This window comes from Chlorocebus sabaeus, chromosome 23 (genome assembly GCF_047675955.1).
Source record: "Chlorocebus sabaeus isolate Y175 chromosome 23, mChlSab1.0.hap1, whole genome shotgun sequence".
Classification (NCBI taxonomy): domain Eukaryota; kingdom Metazoa; phylum Chordata; class Mammalia; order Primates; family Cercopithecidae; genus Chlorocebus; species Chlorocebus sabaeus.
The window spans coordinates 43,314,010-43,339,155 of NC_132926.1; the positions used below are offsets into that span (position 1 = coordinate 43,314,010).

Here is a 25,146-nt window from a genome sequence, read left to right on the forward strand (position 1 = left end):
ACTGTAGTAATCTTTAACTATGTATATCTACATATCACATTGTATACCGTAAACATATACAGTAAAATTTATTAAATAAAAAATAAAAATAAATGCCGCTGTCAAAAAAGCAAGTCCTACACAGGCTCAAATTTTGCATTCAATGCATCATCTACTTACATAAACTCCCCCAAACCCTGTTTATTAGGCAGCTCACAGAAAAGCTTACACTGACAATTCAATAAAATAATCTTCAAATGCCTCTACAGAACTATGGACTACTAATTTAGGTAAGCATCTCTTGCAGAAAGAAAACCCAAGAGTTCAAAGAAAGATGGAAATCATACCATAACTGTATAACAAAACTGAGCCTCTGTACCTGCAAACCACAGAGCCCACTTAAACATCTACAGCACTCAAGTACCACCAGTCTAGTATGGAAAGATACTCTAAAAAGCTCTTTTGTTCCATGTCAGGCCTCTGAGCCCAAGCTAAGCCATCATATCCCCTGTGACCTGCACGTATATATCCAGATGGCCAGAAGCAACTGAAGATCCACAAAAGAAGTTAAAATAGCCAGTTCCTGCCTTGACTGATGACATTCCACCGCTGTGATTTGTTCCTGCCCCACCCTAACTGATAAACTGACTTTACGACAATACACCATCCCCACCCTTGAGAAGGTATTTTGTAATATCCTCCGCCGCCCTTAAGAAGGTACTTTGTAATACTTTCCCCACCCTTGAGAATGTACTTTGTAAGATCTACCCCCTGCCCACAAAAAACTGCTCCTAACTCCAATGCCTAGCCCAGACCTATAAGAACGAATGATAATCCCACCACCCTTCGCTGACTCTTTCTGTACTCAGCCTGCCTTCACCCAGGTGATTAAAAAGCTTTATTGCTCACACAAAGCCTGTTTGATGGTCTCTTCACACTCCACTCACTTCAAGCAGCTATCCCAGACCTGGATCTATTTTATTTAGTCTAGGATATCCACTTTTAGAAATTTAATATTGAAATTTAGATTCTAGTATTTATTTTAGTTCTGGGGGTATTTAATCTTAATGGAAAATTCTGCTACCATTAAGATGTTATAAAATAATATTTGTTAACTTGGGACGATGTACAAAGGTAAAAGTACTGCTCAGACTTTCAGGTCAGACAGATCTGAGTTCAAACTGCACCTGTATGTATATGTACTTTTGAGCAATTATCAACTTAATAGGGTTATGATGGGGATAAAATGTCTCAGCACAATGGCTGGCATATGGTAAGCCGTATAAAAGTATGGACAATCATTACTAACAGCATTTTTAAAAAGAGGAGATGGTAAGAAAAGAACAGATATAAGTGTACATATACACATATCCAGAATTAAGTCTGGAATGTTATACACAAAAATGAATTGTGGGATTACGGACAGTATATAATGAACTTTTAATATATAAAATATATAATGTAATATATACACATGTATAATATATACAATATATAATGAACTTTTACAATCAGGAAAAAATTAAGCTACTCTAATTTTGAAGAGAAGAAAGTGCAGTCACGACATAATGCAGTAACAAGTTCTTCAGAGTCCTTCAAAAGCTCTGGCTATGCTAGAGAGATTTCAGGAAGGCATTTGCAAAACTGACAAAGGATTAGCATCTAAATTGAGTGCTTCACTTCACTACAATAACAATATATCTTTTCAAAAGATCTTTGAAAATGAACATTAGCTGCATACCATTCATACATTTCACATCAAACTTACCCAAATCGAATTAAAATTTTATACTTGATATATTAACATAATCACATTCCTCAAATATATGTCCAGTTCAACCAAAGTATGTCCAGTTATTGCATTCTTCTTCTGGATCCTACAACCACTATGCCCAATGTTTTCAGGCAAGAACAAAGATAAAATATATCTTTAAGGAACATTATCCTTACAAGGTCCTAAATTGATCCAATTTTCTTCTGTCTAAAATTACAGTTTTAAGTATTAAAAGAATACAAGCTACAACAGCTACTATGCATGGACTACTATGCCATTCTGGACATTCAATGAAGTTGATCCTAACCTCTTATCCACTCACTTTAGCTGGCTGGTTACTTATTGGTTAGAACTATCCAACAGAGATACAATGCAAGCCAGAAATAAACCACCCACATAATTTTTGTAACATATATATAAGTTATAAATACATATATAATCAATGTAAACATGATTTTTTTAGTAGCCATAAGTGAAAAGAAACAGGTAAAAATAAAGTTTAATAGCAGATTTTATTTAACCCAATATATCTAAAATAATATCAATCAGATAATTTACATTCTTTTTTCCATACTAACTCTGAAATCTGGTGCGTACTTAACAGCAAACTTCAATTTAGACTTACCACATTTCAAGTGCTCAATAGCCACATATGGCGAGTGGCTACCACACTGAATAGCGGAGGGCTAGAACTACTTATGCCCATGGCATGTGTTTGTTCTTACCAATTATAAGCCCTAACACCAGTCAGTCAAACATGATCATGACCTGCTGGGCAAGACTGCAATGGTCAAAACCAAATAGAGTTCATTTCAAAGACTGAGGGGTCCTTTATGTTTCAGACGTTGTGTTAAGTATTTTCAGATTTGGAGGTTTTGGGGAAGGGGTAGGTTTTGCTTATTTGTTTATTGAGGAGTCAGGGTTGAAGGGGGGTATGGTAACAGAGACAAGTTTGTTTCCAATAAATTCTACTATTGGAAAAATATATGCCTTAAAAAAGCGAGAAAGGAACATATTAACAGTCAGCATATCCCTCAGCAGAATGAAAGGCAGGAAATAAAGAAGTCAGCTGTATAAAGCATAGGACCCTTCAGAAGGCTTTTTCAGTAGCACTGAAATAATTCAGAGAACATTAAAACACACAACTGGGCAACCAAGTCAGCTATGTATTTGAAAAACAGAAATTTTAACCCATTAACCAGACAGCAGACTTTTTTAACCCATTAACTTAATAGTATGAAACCTAGTTCTACGGATATTTCATGTTTACAGGCAGAAAACACTGAGAGAGTTAAAACTGTTATTTCATGCTCTGCATAGAAGAAGAAAAAAACAGAAAATATATATCCCTAAATGCTAATAAGTAGTGGTGGTTCAGTAGTTTAATGCACATGCCTGACTTTCAATCATGAAAAAAATAAAATGGTAATAACTTTTTCAAATTTAATTACATTTCATTTTAATTTCAATCCATTCACTTTTAAACCTTTTAAGATTATGACATCCATCCAAAGCTGTTTTTCTCTCTCACAGGCAAAGCAACTTTAGGCTGACAGAGCCAAAACAAATTAAACTTAACCACAATAACTACATTTCATTTCAAGGAAACCTGGAAGTCATCTCTGAAACTACAAGGATACCCTGAAGGGTCACAAAACCTCCACTGTCATGGGTCTGTGATATTTCCCTTATGTTAAGAAAGTAGAGGTCAAATGCATTACTTTCATATCAATATTTCCTTAGAGCCCATACAGTAAGTTAGCTGTAGAGCCAAGACTACCTACCAACTCTTCATCAAACACTATGCAAGCAACAACATTAAGGCTGCTAGCCTCCTGACCCTTGGAAACTTTAAAAGGGAATTTGGCCCTCAGCTGATGAATTAAACCCTGCTCTAAGATATCACTTTCACTTAATTGCTTATTTCAGAGTATTTGGTTTAATTTTTTCAATAAATGTCATCTGTATACTGAAAGATCCACAGGAAGTAGAAACAAACCACCACAGCCTCCTCCCTTCATCCCCTGTAGAATGTAAGACCCATAAGGGTAAGGGTCTTTGGTTTTTTTCCCCTACACTATTACATCCTTAGCAGCATGAAAATCCAAAATTATTCATTTTATTCATTCCTCCAAACCAGCATGAGTTCACTAAGCAAGCATTTACTGAGTACCTCTTGCAGCATTATACTAGACCATGAATGAATATTTTTAAGGAGTTGTCATGTTCCAAAGGCTTAAAACCTAGTTGCAGAATAAAATGGATAAAGGAAATGCAATTAAACAACAATTCAAAGGAGTATACAATAAGGCACAAAACGTCAAGCACCAAAGAAACAATGTAAGGTGATGTAGTTTGAAATGGCCTTCAGCAAAGAGATGAAAAACAAATGTGGGGCCTGAAAGAAGAGTAGATCAGGTTTACACAGGTAGGAAGGGAATTTCCAGAACATAATGAACAATGCCCTAGTACTAAAGACAGGAGCTCAGCCTGGCCTGGGCAGGAAGAACAAAGTGGAAAATGGAGAAAGTGAGGAGACACTGAAGTAAGATAATGGCAGTGGGGGCAGAAAGGGACAAACGGAATAAACTACCAGAGCAGTTTTTCCACCTCAGTTGCACACTGGAAACAACTGTGAAGTGTTTTAAAACAACTGACACCTGGATCTTGACCCAGAGATTCCGACTTAATTGGTCTGGGGTACACCTGAAACATCAGGATTTTTAAGTTGCCCAAGGACTGTAATGTGCATCCAAAGAATCACTGTCTCAGAGAAAAAGCCAGTGGAACCTGGTAACAAGCAACACAAAATTAAGAAAGAAGACGCTTTAAGAATGTGTGTCTAGGCCGGGCACGGTGGCTCACGCCTGTAATCCCAGCACTTTGGGAGGCCGAGACAGGCGGATCATGGGGTCAGGAGATCGAGACCATCCTGGCTAACATGGTGAAACCCCGTCTCTACTAAAAATACAAAAAAAAAAAACTAGCCGGGCCTGTGGTGGGCGCCTGTAGTCCCAGCTACTCAGGAGGCTGAGGCAGGAGAATGGCGTGAACCCGGGAGGCGGAGCTTGCAGTGAGCTGAGATCGCGCCACTGCACTCCAGCCTGGGCGACAGAGTGAAACTCTGTCTCAAAAAAGACAAAAAACAAAAAAAAAGAATGTGTGTCTATAAAATTACTAACAACATAACAGAATCCAAGAAATAGAAAAAGTGAGTATTATGTGAGCCTTTCTGGACTTTACAACAATGTTTACAAAGTTTCAGGTAGTAAACAAGTTTTAATTAACATAGGTGATTTCAATTATCCACATAACATAATTTGTCTAATATTTTTCAACAGAAATAAAATGAACCATTTTTTTAAAATCAAGGTAGAAGTCAACCAAAAGATTATAAAATAAATCTTCTAGAAAGCCTCCTGGATTTCCCAGATAGAAATAACCTCAATCTCCTTGCAATTTCCACAGCATTTTGGCTGTACCTATGATGACACTCCTATTAAACCCCACATAGAAACTTTGTTCCAGAAGGGAGGGATCAGAGCCTCATTCCTCCTCTTACGTTGTGCCCAACACACTGCTTTGCATGTGACACATACTCAGAATGAACTGAGTGACAGGCAGATATTGCTGGTTGTATTCTGAAACTCACTAGAGGGTCTAAATGTTTTTGAATGCTTCATAAATAAGCAAAAATCTATCCCCAGTTGCTTCTGCTTCTTCCAGACCCTTTTATCATTCTAAGCTTTCTTCAAGTGTGCTCCACTGCCCTCCCCGTTTATCCTCACTCCAATACTTTTTGACAGCACCAAGCCTGTTCACTGTTACGCGAATCAATAAAAGGAAACTAAAGATTTTTACCTTTAGGAGAAACACACCCAGAGACCATCTCCTAAAATACATTTCTAAATCTCAAGAAGATTTCTTTCTTTTGTGTTTTTTTGTTTTTGAGATGGAGTCTTGCTCTGTTGCTCAGACTGGAGTGCAGTGGCGCGATCTCGGCTCACTGCAAGCTTCGCCTCCCAGGTTCACGCCATTCTCCTGCCTCAGCCTCTGAAGCAGCTGGGACTACAGGCACCCGCCACCATGCCTGGCTAATTTTGTGTATTTTTAGTGGAGACGGGGTTTCACCATGTTAGCCAGGATGGTCTCGATCTCCTGATCTCATGATCCGCCCGCCTCAGCCTCCCAAAGTGCCGGGATTACAGGTAATTTTTCTGTATTTTTAGTAGAGACGGGGTTTCACCATGTTAGCCAGGATGGTCTCGATCTCCTGACCTTGTGATCCGCCTGCCTTGGCCTCCCAAAGTGCTGGGATTACAGGCGTGAGCTGCCCTGCCCGGCCAAGATTCATTTCAAGATCCCTACCGTAATACTCAAATTTCAGCCTCACATCACACATTGTTCCAGTTTTCATTTAAGAATGCTATTGCGGCCTCCAAGTCTTCAGTATAAATTAGTGCTTCCCAGCTTTTATTACATTGATGGCATGAATAGAGAGTACTGTTTGTATGGCACTCTAGGTTTCAAAACCTCAAGTTTACTCATGACCAGGGGTGATTGGCCCAAGAATATGACCAACCTCAAGACTCAAGGGATATCTTATAGACTGATTAGAAGGCTCTAGAATGGAGCAATCGGAACAGATTTATCACACACTCTTTCCCACCAAAGTCTGTTTTTGAAGTGATTTTCTAATCATAACTACATCAGACACTTTTACACCATTTCCAGCACTACACATGATAGCAGATGACTGATCCACTTACCATGGGTTTTTGTTCCCTTGTTTAAGACTGCAACACTGTGAGCCATTCTGCAACATATCCATTTTTAAAAATATTTTCTAATGTTCAATCTTAGCTATGGATTCTTAAATGTGTCCCACATTTTCACTGTGACTTAAAAACCACTTTTTCCATTTGACTTAACAAAACATCTAATCTCACTTTTCTGAAGTAGACTGCCTATAATCAAAATATGGCTTTTTTTTTTTTTTTTTTTTTTTTGAGAAACTCTCGCTCTCTCACCCAGCCTGGAGCACAGTGGCGCGACTGTGGTTCACTGCAGCCACAACCTCCCAGGCGTAAGCGATTCTCCTGCCTCAGCCTCCCGAGTAGCTGGGACCAGGTATGTGCCACCATGCCCAGTTAACTTTTGTATTTTTTTGTAGAGATGGGATTTCACCATGTTGCCCAAGATGGTCTCAAACTCTTGGGCCCACGCAATCCACCCACCTCAGCCTCCCAAAGCACTGGGACTACAGGCTTGAACCACCATGCCCAGGGGGCAATGGCTTTAAAAAATTCAGTATGCATCACTAATTTCACAATATGGTAGAAACAAGATAAACAGAGAAAGGCATTCATCTTCACCCTAGGAATTCCACCATGACTTACCATCACCCATTAACTTTTACAGGCCTGTAAGTGAACAGACAAGGTGATGGCAAATGAACAAATGAGAAAGGACCAATATATTTTTTTTAAGTGTTAAACAGGCAAAAAACACTAGTGATGACAACTACTTTGTATTGTCCTTCTTCCCCTTAAAAGTATTTCATATAATTTTTCCTTAATTTATTGCTAATTAGCCACAGTAAGATATTGAGTCCAAGGTCTAAATGACAAGAACTCTAAGCTAAGCTAGCATTAAATAACCAGAATAGAAGAAGTATAAGGGAAGGAAAAAAAAGAAAGACATACAGCAATAGAGAAAAATCGACAAATGCAGAATTTTCTATAGCCTTTAAAAAAAAAAAGTCAGGTGTCAAATTTCATAGCCTGGGTTTTTACACACAAACCTTAAAAATTCAAAAACACTATCCAGAGTTTGCTTCATGTAACTCTTCTTGGCAATTATCTATTCTTATGACATTCAATACGGTTCATGAAAAAACTTTCATAAACTATAAATACTGAAGAGGCAGGTTTTCAACATTCCCTTTTGCCCAAAATTAGACAGCCAGCTCCTTGGGATAATGAAAGTTTAGTGGTATAGAAGGTCACTGTTCTTTGGAGAGGCATGCTAAAATACTAGAGGTGAAGCATCACAATGTCTACAACTTTCTTCCAAAGGTTTCGGGGGAAAAAAGGATGTTTGTGTATATACACATATATACCTATACATTTATATACACACACAACTATACATGTATCTACATGTTAACTGATGAATACAGAAAAATTTCCTAGGTATTCACTGTATGATTTTTGTAAGTTTAAAATTTCTCAATAAGCTGGAGAGAGGAAAGAACCACTTAGCCATTTATCCATTCCTTAAAAAATCTGACCCACCCCCAAAAATCAAGGAGTCAAGGACGTATTTGGCATTTATAGTGAAAACATCTAAGATCCAACATGTTACAGAAAACTCCTCATCATATCTTACTTCAAAAAAAAGCTGTCAAACTCACATTGCCCATGTACTCCGAAAGCAGGTCCTGCAGGGCCTGGCGGACAGCATTACACTCTGCCACAATTCGCTCACGACGGTCATCACGCGTGCAGGACGAGTCGGCCATCAAGGCAGCCCCACTAATGATGCTTTCCAGGCGCTCCTCCAGGGAAGGCCTAAAGCGCTCCTCGCTGAAGCTCAAGGGGTCCACAATGATTTGTTTCTGCAGAGAAAGTATTACCAAATGTTAGTACTCATCTCTGTTCCCTCCTTTAGTCAAGGTGTGAAAAGTGATATTAGTAATATCAAGATTTAACACAAAAATTCCGACATCTGAAAGAAAGTTATACTTCTTAACAGATAAGGGGCTGTCCCACAGAAGTTAGCCTACTGTTGATCACTCCTCAAAGAAAGCACTGGAAGTAATGCTATGCAGCCAAACAGGGCATGATAAGGTATGATACCACAAATACAAATATATCACACTCACACAACTTATTCTGAACATCTAAAGGTAAACTTACATAAGACGAGCGATTCAAATCATCAGATGAGAATTACAAGAAAAATAAAAGTTACCTCTTACTTGCAGAATATAAAACTGCCTTGTGATATTTAGAACTGTTGCACCACAAAAAATTAAAAAATAAAAGCAAAACAGGCCAGGTGTGGAGGATTGTTTGAGGCCAGTTCAACACCAGCCTAGGCAACGAGGCAAGACCCTGTCTCTACAAAAAAATAAAGTAAGTTGGGCATGGTGGCACACGCCTATAGTCCCAGCTACTCAGGAGGATCACTTGAACCCAGGAGCTCAAGGCTGCAGTGAGCTATGATTGTGCCACTGCACTCCAGCCTAGGTAACAGAGCAAGACCTTGTCTCTTAAAGTACGCACGCATGCGCGCGCGCACACATGCACGACTGATTTCTAACCTTAAAGTTTCAGAAAGAAATGCATTTACAATGAATTTTCATCTATTTGCCTCATCTTACACATCTAATCAAGTTTTCTAAATAATTCAGTCTCAAATTTATCCTGTTATGTCTAAATTAAAGCCTTTCTTTCCTCAAAGACCTCTAGTATTCTGTAAGAGATGATAGCAATCCTCCCAAAAAGCTACACTGTGAGGAAGAACTGCTCCAACAAGAATAAATCCTTTTTCTGTCTCCCCTTCCTGCCCGACTCCACTTACATCCAGCTTTTCTAGTGCTTAGTGAGGTCTGGTCACAAGTAAGCTACAGGTACAAGGTGAAACATTGGCATCCTCAAGACAGCAGCTACAGGCCTCCCTCCAATTCCTCCACTTGATATAATTTATCCTCACACTGATAAATGTCTGTGCAAATATTATGGCTTTAATTTTTCTTTACAGAGACTATGTCCTTATTGATTCCAACTTAAATGCCAAATTTTTTCTACCAAAACCTTGCCCTTTTCCAATAACTATGCATTTCTTCCTTCCCTTCCAAAGAACCCTCAATTTTCAAACCGAACATGCAATACCTTCCGTTCATTTATTAACCTACATTTTAGCTGATCATTTTTTGTAAGACTGGGTTATTACAGGATTCCTCTGGTCAAAACTGAATACAAAATGCTTTCTGGCCAATAAAAATGAGAAATGAATGGTACAGAATTTTAAGAGTAACAGAGCCTCAACAGGCCTGAGATCATTTAGCACAAACCCTCATTTTACAATGTTTAAATGTCCCTGAGAAGTTAAGCAGTTTCTGGTAGATACTACTCAACTTAGGGCAAAATGTGCTACTACCTTGAAAGATACCTAATACTGCCAAATTTTGATGAGAGGAAAAACAACATTGCTAGTAAATTTTAACATGCACCGTAAGAGTTTGTTATAAAATACTTTAATGTTTAAAGCTCCATGGTAAAAACTGAGTTCTAACACCATGATCTTTAGACTTAACACTGCCTTCTTGCTTTATGAAAAGTCTTAAATCAGCCATGCATATCAACAAGGATCAACTACCTAAGCGAAAGTAAAGTGGCAAAAGAAAGAAAACGTAAAGGCAAAGAAAAACTTTAAAAAAAAATGCACTCCATTGTATTTTTTTATTCTATATTTCATAGCATCCCTACTTTATGAAAGGATCCTGGTCACCTGGAACACAATTTCTGTTTTTTTTTTTTTTTTTTTTTATTTGCCCCAACAGTTACTTTTAAAGCCCCCCCCCAAAAAAAAAAAAAAAAAAAAAAAAACCAACTTATACTGCTGCCATCTACTGGAAGTCATGAGGCATTGTGGGTAGGAATTAAGAACACATAACCCACCAAAAAGTTAACCCTTAGAGTTGTGTACACAGGACAGACCTAGAGCATCATTTATGAAAAGTAATTATGATATTGTGCTAAGAAAGTATTTTAATTCCAAATTTGCTTCCACATGATTAAATTTCTGTTCATTATTCCAATTTAGTCATTGAAAAGAAGTATATCTAGGCAGACAAGAAAGATTAGAATGATGGTACTTTTGCTGCAGTCACTTATGATGTTTTTTTATCTCCCAATAGACCATGAGCCTCTAGGGAGCTGACCCTATGTGTACTTTGTTTCTGTATCTACCATAGCTTCACATCTGCCAGAAGGTCAAAATCTTGGTTGAAATGAACCAAACTCATATCCTCAGTAAAGAATGACCTCATAGGAAACACAAGCTACATAAAAGAATCCAGAAGTTTAATTCAAACTAAAAATAAAAATAAAAATAAATGTTTTAGGCCAAGTTAAAATCAAGTAGACTGATGATTCATAATTTATTTTGACTTAGATTACAGATCTAAGTGGAAATTGAGCTATCATCAGAAGCCTTGATCACTTTTCCCCAGACACCTTTTATCTTTTGGGGGATGGTCAAGAGCAGCAAATTTCCGCCCAAGCATAACTTACATCAAAGTTATTGAGTGCATATGCCAGTTCTCCTCCTCCTCCACCCTGGTGCTGGGAGGCATCGTCTGAGGCAGTGGCCTGGGCTGCATTGGAAATGCCTGTGACCGCCTGCTGCAGCTGCTTGTATATCAGGTCCCTGTTGGCCTTATAGGCTGCGACATCAGGGTGCTGTAGGCATGCCTGGGATGCAGTATAGAGGATCGGAACGTTCTTCTGCAGGATTCCTCTAGCTGCAGCCATCTGATCACGATGGCCAACATCTTTCAATTCCTACAAGAGTAAATAAAACAAGAAATTGGAGCACTCTTTATATGGGCTCTACTCATATAAAAATTTGTCGGTAAATGCTGAAAAGTTAGAATTTCTACTAATTAGACATATTATTTTCATTAATCTAGTTGAGAGTCAACCACAAACAAGGCAGTATGGCCTAGCAGGTAAGATTCTGAGCTTTGGAATCACACAGACCTAGATCTGAAACCAACCTGCCCCCACCTCTACTTTCTCCTGGCTATTTTATGACCTTATTTTAAACCCTCGGGGTTACGTTTCCCCTTCTGTCAAAGAAAAGCAGTAATAGTACCCTTCTTATCATCGTTTTGAGGATTAAATGGGATAATGTATGTAAAGTACTTAGCACAGAACTAAATAAGGCATTAAATAAAAGATAAAACAAACTAACATCTTGATTACAACTCTATATAGATATATGTACCTATACCAACCAAAAATAGAAAAATAATGAAGAGGTAAATTCAAACAGAGTTAAGACTTATTATGAGGATTATTTTTTATTAAGTTACACCATTTTATTATAAGAGTTTTGTGAAATTTGGGACAGGATGCCACAGGTATATATGAACTACATAACTAGGTGAGGATATGGCAAGGCCATTCTCACAAGCACATAACTCCTTCTCTCCCCCTCACCACCCCAAAGACCACTTTAGGACACAGAACCATACTTTTCTTACACAGTACATTAAACAGTTCACAGGTCACCAGGCCATAAAGTTGAGGCATATGTGCTTCATAGCCCCAATCGATGATTATAATACTCTGCACAGATACAGTCTTAAACTATTTTTTTTTCCATTTCTTCTACCCCATAATTATAAACCGTAGTAAGAAGGATTTGAGGTCCTTGGCATCGTTTCCACTAATGATGGCATCTACTTGGTAGGCTGAGTAGATATGCTAAGTGACAAATAAGTGATGCCAAAAATAAGCAAGATGGGAATGGGAAGCGGGTATTTCTGGTATCCCCCTTTCACTCACATTATTCAGAAGGGGGAAAAAAGGCTTTAGTAAAAGTGGATCACCACCACAGAAGAAGAATACAGGTGATAACTCTAAATGATCACCAAATGGTAGCCCAACTCTATTTTACACATTAAAATGTCGACATTAATGTCATCAACTAAATCTTAAAGTATAAATTTAAACATTTTGAGTATTACATGTGTAAACAGTAAAAGAAAATTGACCAAGTTAGAAAGGACAAAGTCAATTACTCAATTAGCCATCTGACTTAGCTATTTAGTGGTTCATCTTTCTAGATGAATTCCTAATAAGGCATTAGAGACACCAAACTGGCTTCCTTTTTCTGAAACTTCATCTCAGTATATATTTAGGTTTGCATCTTTATTCAAACCTTGTATAACATGACAGCTTACTTTTCCTCCTAGAATTCTTTTCTCGTTTGGAATCTAAATCTGCAAGTAATAGTTCACAGCACTCCAAATGCCCTGTAACACAGTACATTAGGCTAAACATTCAAAAACAGGACCCTGTAGATTTAAAGAATCAGTTATCATTGAAAGACTCAGGCTTTACAAGGGGCTATGACTAAACATTACACTTAAACAGCTGGTGCACATGTTTTGTGTGGCACTTTCTAAATGTCTTGCCATCACCACAATCTGAGGGGCTCTAAAAGTTTTCTAGGAAGGCATTTGCCTTTAAGCATTTAAATTGTCTACTGTTTTATAAAAATGCTCTGCAATCAGCTGTGGCATTCCTCCTAAGTGTCTATGACCTAGATCAGCGTAGCTTCTTATGAAGGTTAGTTACCAAAGAGACTTACGGTCATCTCAAGTTAGTAGGTGCAATAATTACTATTCAACACATGACTTTCCTAAGCCACTGCCTGATATGGTATTACCAACTTCTACTTTTCCAAAGGCTATATTAGGCTAAATATTCAGAAGCAAGACCCTGTGGATTTAGAGAATTGGTAATCATTCCAAGACTTGAGTTATGACAAGGAGCTAGGGTTAACCATTATGCTTAAACAGCTGGTGCATATGTTCTGTGTGCCATTTTCTAAATGTCTTGCCCTCATCACACTGTGACAGACTTCTATTTACAAAGTATGAGGGATATATTTTAATCTATGATGAAAATAATAATGAAATACCATCATTTGTCCTGACTGCTGAAGTGTTCTTTTTTCTCTCTTTAGAACTGCTCTTGACTTAGCACAAAGAAATTAGATTTTGTTACACAAAGAAAACGGACACTATCACAGTACACCACTATTTATTGTAATAAGCATAATGATTAAAAGTATTCTTTTCAACATATATAATGCCAATAAGTAATCCAGATTACTGAGGAAACTGACCTATTAAGCAACATAATAGATTACTTATGAAAATAGAGTCACTTGGTCTACTTTAGCTTTCATAATCCCCAACTTTACCAACCCAGTGATGGTTCAAGCAGACTCAGGAACAGTCAAAGAACTGCTTTCAATGTAATCTGAATGATATCCCATGGATTGACCAAGAAATAGAAATTAACTTCTAAGCAATCTGTAACACTGCCTCTAACCAAGAGCTAAAAATTCAAGTGAAAGTTTCCTCTCATTTCTCTCTTAACAATATAAAATCACAGCCATAGATTTCTCTTGGATACAAATGGCTACACTTTAAAAAAGGGTCCATGGTCAAACAATCCAACCAGTCCACATTATTTACAAATAAAACACTGACAATAACATTACTATTCAGTGTCCAACTTTTCAGAAAAAATAATCACAAAAGGCAAGAATTCATAGACTACGTAATAAATAAGAAGCATTACATTCTCATCAAATACCTCAATAAGCTCTCTGCACACAGATGGAGGGAATGTAAGCATCAAAGCATTATTACATCACTAGCATGTTGGGAAGCCAGAGTTGACAATGTGAGGCAGAGGTGGTCCTTCTCACAGGACCTAGGGTTGATGCCAACCCATCCTTACTTCTGCCATCACTTTTACACTTACAGTCAAATAACGGCATGGAGCTAATGGAAATTCAACACTTCTAGTCAGCAAATAATATTCCAGCCACACTTAATTAGAAAGTAACTGATTAGCGCCACATTTAGAATCCAATTCCGGTACAGCAAAGTGGTTTAGTCACTCAGTTGTTAAACAAGTATTTATTGAACACCACTATATCCAGGCAATGTTCTAGGCAGTAGTGACTGTAGGAACAATTAAAACACATATCTCTGTCCTCTGCTGCCAAACAACCTGGGTTCAAATCCTGGCTCCACCACTTGTTAGATGAGTGACCTTGCGAGATTATATAACCTCTATTAAAATTAATATGCGACCAGTTATAGTATCTATCTCACATTATTTTGTGAAGACTAAATGAGTTTATGTTTACAAAGGGTTTAAAACAGTGACATCAGATGGTGAACTAGCAGCTCCTAGCATTCATCCCCCTCAAAACAACACCCGAAACAACGACTAAACAACTACCTTTTAATAAAAATAACTGAGAGCACCAGAGCGCATCAGAGGAGTTACAGAAACCCTGGTGACAAACTCAGGCTGGCCACATGGAAAACAGAAGGAAACACCAGGCCTCCACCACCCTATACCCCAACCAGGATCACCTGGGAACCAGGACAAACCTCCCCACTGTGAGGAGGTAAGCAAGAGGATCTCAGCAACCCCCATCAACACCCTGGACACATACAGACCTCACCACTATCCCTGCAGTTCTCATAGGCACTAAGCCCAGCTGAGGGAGCTGCCGAGAGTTCACACTGCTGTGCTCCCTCCAAGAAGGGGACAACACTGTGACCTGCCTTCTACAGCCCATGCAACTACTGCACCATACCATCTTGGAAATGGAACCATGGCTGGAGTGTTCTCGCTCCTGGCATGAGTAGCCACAACTTCCCTTCATCCCCAAGGCTAAGTCACCACCAAACTGTCACAACCAGTTGGGCAGACATCCCCAAGCTGCAAGCAACTGTTATACCCTTACTCATGGGGCCAAGGAGAGAGGAAGCCACTCCATCTACCCCTCTTCTCTCCCTGTATTAGCCCATTCTTGCACTGCTATAAAGGACTACCTTTACAGGTTTAACTGGCTCATGGTTCTGAAGGCTATACAGGAAGTATGGCTGGTGGTGGGTGGTTCAGGAATCTTACTATCATGGCACAGAGCAAAGAGAAAGGAATCATGTCTTACATGGCCAGAGCAGGAGGAAGAGAGCAAAGGGGGAGATTTTAAACAACCAGATCTGTGAGAACTCACTCCCAAGAATAGCAAGGAGGAAAACCCCCTGCACCCCCACCCCTGCAATCCAATCACTTCCTACCATGCCCCTCCTGCAACAAAGGGGGTTACAATTAGACATGAGATTTGGGTGGGGACATAAATCCAAACAGTATCACTCCCCTTCCAGGGAAAACAGTATCTTCACTGCTCAGAGGAGTCACCCCACACTAGTGCCCAACCTGAAGCAGTGCCCTGCATCCAAGGAAATGGCACCCAGAGCAGTCACGTATGCATATACTTTAGCAGAAGTGCCCTGCATCCCAAGGAATCAGTGCCTGGACTGTCCAGAAAATTCAAGCCCACCAGGCCTGAGGTGAAGCAGCACACTGCCCCCTGGGGAACTGGTGCCCTGAACCAGCTGAGCATCCCAGGGCTGAGCTGACACAGTACCCTGCATCCAAGGGAAACAAAGCAGTGGCTGAGCAGAGACATTCACCCTACAGGCCAAACAGCTCTAGTATTCTGTTTCCCTAAAGTTGGATCCCCTAGAGTGTGAACTGCTGAGACACTCCTCTCCTTGCAGAGTAGAGTAATCACTGTGCTGTTCCCTCCCCTCCCCAGAGCCCACACAACAGCTGTGCTCTGCCATTCTGGGATATGTACTGTTGTTGCACCTGGCTTCACAGAGCCTAGGATACTGCCAAGCTCCACCATCCAGGGGCCTAGAGTCACTACTGCATGGCGCCTCAGCCTCTGGGCTCCAACTCGCCACTGAGCCCTATTGGCTCAGGTTCCCTAATTGTAGCTACATACACCCTGCTCCCTAGGCCCAAACCTCCAGAGCACCCCTTCTTCCCAAGTTGCACCAATGCTGTGCCCTGCCCCCTAGGGGAAGAATCATAACCTCAACCTAGGCCCCTGGTCCAAAGCTACTGGGATACCTCAGATTCACAGATCCTGAATTTATAGGCAACCAACATCCAACTCTGCCAGAGAGAACAAAGCCAGGCACCCAATACATCCCAAGATGTACATCCCAATACATCCAGGTGCCACAGTAAGTTCACAAAACCCTGAGCCTGGGACCCCAGCCACACAGCTGCCCCGAGCACCTGTACCTAGAACCCAGTACCACAGCAGCTGCTTATACATTATGTCATACCTGACACAAACAGTGATCCCCTCAGCTAAGTCTCCCTACTGTGGGAAAAACAAGAAGAGGAGGACCCCAAAAACCCTTGACACCAAGGACATACATGACTACAACTACCGCAAACTTCTACAGCCTAGGCAACTGAGGCACCCAAAGTTACTGCTGACATTGAACACAGGTGAAGAAGCTGCATGAAGACTGTACTACTGCTCCTAATGGACACAGAGTCAACACACACTCCCCAACCAGCATACTAAAATCCAACTGCAAGGGAAAGTCTCTATAAAACCCGTTCAAAAGACTGTAGAAGAAGTGTTTTGACCATATGCACAGACGTCAAAACAGGGACACAAGAAACATGAAAAAGCAAGTAAATATGACACCAAGAAAGGAATATAACTCTTTAATACTAGAACCCAATGAAACGGAAGTCAATGTGAGCCCAGGAGTTCGGGACCAGCCTGGACAACGTAACAAGACCCCATCTCTACCCACCCCTCCCCGCCCGCCAAAAAAAATAGCTGGGTGTGACATGCCTGTAGCCCCAGCAGTTTGGCAGGCTGAGATGGGAGGATCACTTGAGACTGCCGAGAAAATGCCACTGCACTCTGGCCTGGGCAACAGAGCAAGACCCTGTCTCCAAAAAAAAAAAAAAAAAAAGGGAAATCAACAAACTTCCAGAAAAAGAATTTAAAATCTTGGCCCAGATGCAGAGGCTCACACCAGTAATCCCAGTTACTTGGCTGTGGGGGCAGGGGCGTGTGGGTGGGGCTAAGGCACAAGAATCATTTGAACCTGGGAGGCGGAGGTTGCAATGAGCCAAGATCACGCCACTGCACTCCAGCCTATGCGGCAGATGACAGCAAAAGTCTGTCTCAAAAAGATAAAATAAAATAATTATCGTAAGGAAACTCAAAAGAGATACAGATAAAAAATTCACCAAAATCAGGATATAAATGAGAAATTCAACAAAAAGAAAGCATGAAGAAGACCCAACAGAAATCACGCAGCTAAAGAATTTAATGATGAAAAACAACAAGGAAGAATTCAATAAAAAATACAATAGAAAGTTTCAAAAGATTTCATCAAGAAAAAGAAAATCTTAGAACTTGAATGAAAAAGAGTGACAAAAGCCTGCAAAACTTATGGGATAGCATTAAATCACCCAATATTCCCATTATGCGAATTACAGAAGGAGAAAAGAAAAGGCATAGAAAACCTATTTAATGAAATAGCAACTGGAAACTTCCCAAGTCTAAGGAGAGATATGGACACACAGATCCAAAAAGTCCCCAAAGAGACTGAATTTAAAAAGTAGTTATAGTTACTGGGTAGTTGTACACCCAAGGCACATTATAGTCAAATTGTCAAAAGTCAAAGACAAAGATAAAATTCTAAAGACAGCAAGAGAAAAGCATCGAGTCATACGAAAGGGAATCCCCAATAGAATAACAGCAGATTTCTATGCAGAAACCCTACAGGCCAGGAAAAAGCGGAATGTTATATTCAAATAGACAAACAGAATTATATAAACTAAAAATCCTCTGCACAACAAAGGAAACAATCAACAGAGTGAATAGTCAACCTGAAGAACAGGAGAAAATATGTGCGAACTATTCATCTGATAAAGGATTAATATCCAGAATATACAAACAACTCAACAGCAAAAACTCAATCTGATTTTAAAATGGGCAAAAGTAGCCGGGCACGGTGGCTCACACCTGCAATCCAGGTACTTTGGGAGGCCAAGGCAGGCAGATCACTTCTGAGGCCAGGAGTTCGAGACCAGCCTGGCCAACATGGTGAAAACCTGACTCTACTAAAAATAAAAAAATTAGCTGGGTATGGTGGTGCATGCCTGTAGTCTCAGCTACTCAGGAAGCTGAGGCAGGAATCGTTTGAACTCAGGAAGTGGAGGTTGCAGTGAGCCGAGATTGTACCACTGCACTCCAGCCTGAGTGACACAGTAAAACTCTGTCTTAAAAAAAAGAAAGACAAGGCCGGGCGCGGTGGCTCAAGCCTGTAATCCCAGCACTTTGGGAGGCCGAGACGGGCGGATCACGAGGTCAGGAGATCGAGACCATCCTGGCTAACCCGGTGAAACCTCGTCTCTACTAAAAAAATACAAAAAACTAGCCGGGCAAGATGGCGGGCGCCTGTAGTCCCAGCTACTCGGGAGGCTGAGGCAGGAGAATGGCGCGAACCCGGGAGGCGGAGCTTGCAGTGAGCTGAGATCCGGCCACTGCACTCCAGCCTGGGCCACAGAGCCAGACTCCATCTCAAAAAAAAAAAGAAAGAGAAATGAGCTAAACATACATTTCTCAAAAGAAGACATACAAATGACCAACAGGTATATGGAAAGATCCTCAACATCACTAATGATCAGAGAAAAGCAAATCAAAACCTCAAAGAGGTATCATCTCATTCTAGTTAGAATGGTTATTAGCAAAACGAAAGGAAAAAAAAAAGCTGGTGAGAATGCAGGGAAAGGGGAACTCTTATACACTGATGGTGGGAATGTAAATCAGTATAGCCAAATATATAAAACTGTATGGAATTTCCTCAAAAAACTAAAAATAGAACCATCATATGATCCAGCAATCCCACTACCGGGTATCCAAAGGAAAAGAAATCAGTATGTCAAAGAGAGACGTGTATTCCTTTGTTTATTGTAGCTCTATTCGCAATAGCCAAGATATGAAATCAACATAAGTGTCCATCAATAGACAAAACGTGGCATATATTCACAAAGGAATACTATTTAGCCATTTAAAAAAGACAAAATTCTGTCATTCGTAGCAACATGGATGAGTTTAGAGGACACTATGGTAAGTCAGATAAGCCAGGCACAGGAAGATAAATACCACATGTTCTCACTTATATGGAAGCTTAGGAAGTTGACTCACAGAAGTGAGGAAGGGTAGTAGGGAGAGGCGGGTAGCCAAAGCTGTTATCAGATACAAATATACAGTTAAATAGGAGGAATAAATTCTACTAAAGGAGGCCAGTGGACAGTGCCCGAAAGAAAGAAAGAAGTTTCCATCAGGCTGGGTGGGCCCTTTGGATAAAATGAGTATTTGTTTAATTTCCAAGAAAAGCATTAGTCTACTGTAATATACACCAAGGCCCAAGTCTATAAAAGGCCATTTTGTGAACAGGGGGCACACAGGAGCCCATAACCAGTCTACTCAGTGAATTCTCTTTTAGGAGGCTAAGTGTAAAGAATTAGGCCCAAAGAAAACTACAAATGACCATGACTTACTATAAACCCAAGAAAATGGGAATACATATCATTCAAAATCCTGGCAGAAAAAAATAAGTAAAATCAAATCAGGTGACTCAAAGGCAGTTTAGAGACTATGCTATTATACAAAGGTATGGGCAAAACACAGAGAAACTACAAAGCTGGTAGGACACTTAGGCATGAAGGGACAAGAGGAGGCAGCAGTTACCAAAACCAGGGAGCAAGATGTGTAGAGAATGCCACCAGACAGGAAAGGCATCACTTTTAGCAACCCAGGGCACCCAGCAGGAAAGAGGCCTGAGGGTAACGACATAGCATCACTCTATATCTCCTTTGACCTCCTGCTGGTGCTCCCACTCACCAAGCCCAAGCAGGAGTCCACGAATGAAATCCGGGCAGGTTAGGTTCCTGGGGCAGAGAACAGGGTAAACAAGGGTGGGAAACAATATGGAAAGGCAAACAGAAGATTATCCAGAATGTATATAATAATTCCAATATTTCTGTGACATCTTATTTCAGAAAACTTTGGCATTTGCTACTACCTTTTTAAAAAAATACATGAAAAAAATACATAAGGGTTATGTTCAAGGAACTCTTCACAGATGCATGGCACAAGGTATTAAAACTTAGGCATTGAGAAGTATTTGGCTTTGGAAGAAAAAAAAACAAGTCAGGTAGCATTACTTTCTAGTAAGTTTCTTGAACAGCATATAAAATTCCAGACGATGCGTGGTGGCTCATGCCTATAATCCCAGCAATTTGGGAGGCTGAGGCGGGTGGATCACAAGGTCAGGAGTTCAAGAGCAGCCTGGCTAAGATGGTGAAACCCTATCTTACAAAACACAAAAATTGGCCGGGTGTGGTGGCAGGCACCTGTAGTCCCAGCTACTCGGGAGCCTGACGCAGGAGAATAGCTTGAACGCAGGAGGCGGAAGTTGCAGTGAGCCGAGATCACACCACTGCACTCCAGCCTGGGCGACAGCGAGAGTCCACCACAAAAAAAAAAAAAAAAAAACACCATCTATTTACTTATTCCACCATTTTGCAATGACGCACAATAATGGCAGTCTTAATGTTTATTTTGTCTAAATAATAGTCAGTCTTCATACACCAAGATCAGACTATGTTTTAAACCACTAGGACTATTTGCCAAACTGTATCTTTTAAATATAACTTAATATTTACTTCACATATTCAAACAAGAATTTGTGTCAAAACCATTAATTAAAATAAATTGTGAATGTAATTTGGCCAGCTTGCCACATTTATAGGATGACCATTCTATTAAACAAGTTATTCTCAGGATCAATTAGCTCCAGCAAAAAGAAAAGATACTTGTAATTTATATGATGGAGACTAAGCCAACACAAAAATAAACTATAAAAGCACACTGACGGGAGGCTGAGGCAGGAGAATTGCTTGAACCAGGGAGGCGGAGGTTGTGGTGAGCCGAGATTGTGCCACTGCACTCCAGTCTGGGCAACAAGAGCGAAACTCTGTCTCAAAAAAAAAAAAAAAAAGGCACACTGAGCCTACACTAACTTAGGCATACCAACCTAGCTATATATATTACCATGTATAATCTTAAGCACTAGAAATCCAAAACCAGGATCTCATATATACAGTTAGTCTGATCATATCTTATGACTTGAAATAAAAGCAATAGACTATTATTCACCAATTGTCTACTGAGAAGGGCCTTCTTAGTTCCTGGCACTATATTAAATACTGTACATATATTATTTAATTGAATCCTCTCAACCCTATGGCATAGATTTTTAATATTAATGTAAATATAACCAAATGACTAAGAAGTCCCCAAAAAAGCTGTCATATATTAGACATTAATAGTATTTAGGTAGCCATGGTGGTTCATGCCAGTAATCCTAGTACTTTGGGAGGCCAAGGCAGGAGGATCTCTTGAGCCCAGGAGTTCGAGACCAGCCTTGATAACATGACAAAATCCTGTACCTACAAAAAATACAAAAATTAGCCAGGTGTGGTGTCCTGTGCCTATAGTCCCAGCTATTCGGGAGGCTGAGGTAGGAGGATCACCTGAGCCTGGGGAAATGGAGGTTACATGATGGCACCACTGTACTCCAACCTGGGCAACAGAGTGAGACCCCCTTTTAAGTATTTACTAACAACCATCTTGTCGTAATGAAAGAAGTCTATAGCAGTCATAGCAGGTTGCCTACCCAAATCCATTCCCTACTCCCACTCCCAACCCAACTTCCCACTACCTGTCAGACCTTTCATTGGGTGTTTTGTTGGGTGTTAAGGCTACCCCTTAAGCAAGAGCAGAAGGTGGATCTGGATTACTCTCAGTCAGGCAGACTCCTTTCCTCTTGCCAGGGATAACTGAGGAATAGGCATGTTGCACAATTCAGATTTAGGACAAGTCTGCTAGGAGCTTCTAGATTGTTTGCTTATAAAGAGAGACATATGGAAGAAACAGTCCTTTTTGTTCTCACTGGACATATTATGTGCAAATGTCATGCACAGAGCCTCTGCAGCCACCCAGTGCCAGGCACACTGAAGAGAGCAGTGATGAAAAATACCAAGAACCTGGATCCTTGATGATACTGCAAAGCCCTTATTTTTAACAACCCTGAAGTCACTTAGCCTAACTCAGGACTTACAGTTACTGAGAAAATAAATCCCCCATTTTTTCAAGCAGTTTGGAAGTTGGGTTTTCTGCAAACTCCAGTGCAAAGTATCCTAACTGATAAAGGTATTAGCTAACAACAACAATTCTTCTTCTTGGGACTTGTTTTAAAATAAGAATTTAAACCATAAGCGTGATCATGAAACATGTAAGAAGACGGATAGCAATACATGGATCTTCTCTGAAGAATGTACACCTGAAATACACAGCGTCCAACAGCAAGGGCAAAGAAAAGGTTTCAAAGCACCCCAACAGTGAAAATGCCAAAGGGTCAAAGGGCTACTGGAGCTTGGAAAAGTAACACTGACCCTCATGCCACACAACGGAAACCACTAATAACAATAAGAAACAGTTAAAAAGTAACAAGACATGGAGCTGGTGGGGCAAGGTATGGAGATACTTTCTGATACAGAGACAATTCCAGTATGTTTAAATGGATTAAAGTTTTATTAAAAATCTGAACAAAACTGCACCACTAACTCAGGTTAATCCTTAAATACACAAAGACCTATTACCTCTCCAGACACTACCTTCATCACAAGTTGTCAAGCTACTTAAAATGTTCACAAGAATTAAAATAGGAACATAACATGAATGCAATGTAATTATAACTTTATTAACACCACAATACTGAAAAGATACCTTAGTTTAAATGTTTTAATGAAACTATACTGGCGAAGGTAGGTAATGGTACTTTCAGAAAACACAAAGAATGAGTTTTTCCCTCTAGACAGTAAAATAAACAACTTTAATACATCCCCAAATCATGACTGTACCTGTTGTCTTTTGGCTGCCATAATGTTCAGCTTATCCACTTCAGGTTTTAGGGCTTTATACTGGATTCCTAAGTCTTGTTCATTGCCAGCATTCCTCAACTTCAAGATACCATCTTCCACCTATGGAAAAAAAAAAAAAAAAAGACAGACCCCAAAAACCAAAAATTCTGAATGTAAGTCTGTAAATAAAGATGGCATCCTAGAAATTTTCATTCCTGTTAACAGCTACTCAAGAAGCAATCCAAACTTAGCACTCTTGAGTCTGCATGGTCCTCTAACGTTTAAACAGCAATCACACAGGAACTTCACAGTGGGAAAGACACTAATACTGGCCTCTACCTTAAAGTACAAAATTTAATGCATCTTGGTTTTCTCAACTCCAGAACTCTACTAGTACAAGGAAAGATTTAATCATTACTGGAAAAAGGGAAGGAGTCAAAACAGTATCTTTGCTACAAGTTCTTCATTTTAGACAACACTGGCTCTCAACAGAGCCAGGATGATACATAGTTGGAATAGAGGAGTAAGTGGAAATTAAACAAAAATATCTCTGGTCCATTGAGATAAACCAAATTCAAAACCAAACTAAATCCTAAGGAATGCTGAACTAAGGAAGGCCAGTAGCAATCTTCCTGTGATAGAACAAATTACAGACATAGGCCTGTATACTTACAACTTTCAGCTGAACAAGTAATTTGTAGACATCTGCCATGTCAGCCAAAATCAGCAAGCGGGTAACAGCAGAGAGCAAAGCTCGAGCTGCCCGAACCATGTTGCCTCGCTTCACAGAAGAGCAGGGATCATCTGCGAACTCTCCCGCAGCAGTCTTCATCAAATCACCTGTTTTACAGAATGAAAAACAAACTCAGCAACAATGAACTCAAATAACTGATCTACATTTTAAAAAATACAAAAATAATCCAATCTTTGTATATTTCATGCACAAGTTTAGTTTAAGAGTTTTCATTTTTGTTGTTGTTTGCTGTTCCTTTGTTTTATAGCTATCACTTTAAAAAGCACCTTCATATATTGCTGGTGAAAGCAAAATATCTGGAAAGTGACTTGGTACTATATATTAAGAGGCTTAAAAATATTTCCCTTTGATCTAATAATGCTCCTTTCCAAAAAAGGGCATTATATGTATCAAAAAAAAAAAAAGAAGAAAAATTCAAGATTTGAACGGGAGAAAAAAAGCATATCTAATGCAATCTACCCTCACATCCACAGAATACAGAAACAAGGCAACAATTATGCAGAACCGCAACAATTATGCAGAACCACCACACTTCATTAATCATCCCAACTATGCAATGTGTACAGCCATAACAGAGACTCATCGGTATGTGAAAATAGAGTTCAGCCACTGATTCATTCCTTTCCTTCGCAGAACACTACCGAAAGCTCAAATGCTCAACAATAAGCATCTAGTTAAGTAAATTATGATGTAGCCTACAAATGACCATTATGAAAATATTTATAGACATGAAAAATGTTAAGCAGAAACAAATGAAATTATAAATGTATGTTTCTTTTTAAATACAGAGGAAAGACTGGAATCAAAAGGCAAATAATAGTTATCACTGGGTTACACACTGCCTCTTTACATATTTGGTACTTATAAAAAGTTTCTATAATGAAGAGGTACTGTATCTACAATTTTTTTAAAACTAGCTAAAAACATATAAAATAGATTTTACTACAGTTAACAGGAATATCCAACTTATACAATCCTGAGCTCAA

The 25,146-nt window shown here is 39.6% G+C and overlaps 1 protein-coding gene across 3 annotated transcripts in view; it reads right to left on the reverse strand.

Annotated features, from left to right (window-relative positions):
• Positions 1-25,146, reverse strand: part of CTNNA1 (catenin alpha 1) — a 176,494-nt gene that overhangs the window by 100,042 nt on the left and 51,306 nt on the right. For all 3 annotated transcript variants that reach the window (XM_008014554.3, XM_073010665.1, XM_038007356.2), the window contains exons 4-7: positions 24,080-24,246; positions 23,407-23,526; positions 11,056-11,325; positions 8,169-8,372 (exon numbers count right to left, since the gene is read on the reverse strand). In XM_008014554.3, the coding sequence (XP_008012745.1) occupies positions 8,169-8,372; positions 11,056-11,325; positions 23,407-23,526; positions 24,080-24,246 (761 nt within the window). The remainder of the gene's footprint in view (positions 1-8,168; positions 8,373-11,055; positions 11,326-23,406; positions 23,527-24,079; positions 24,247-25,146) is intronic.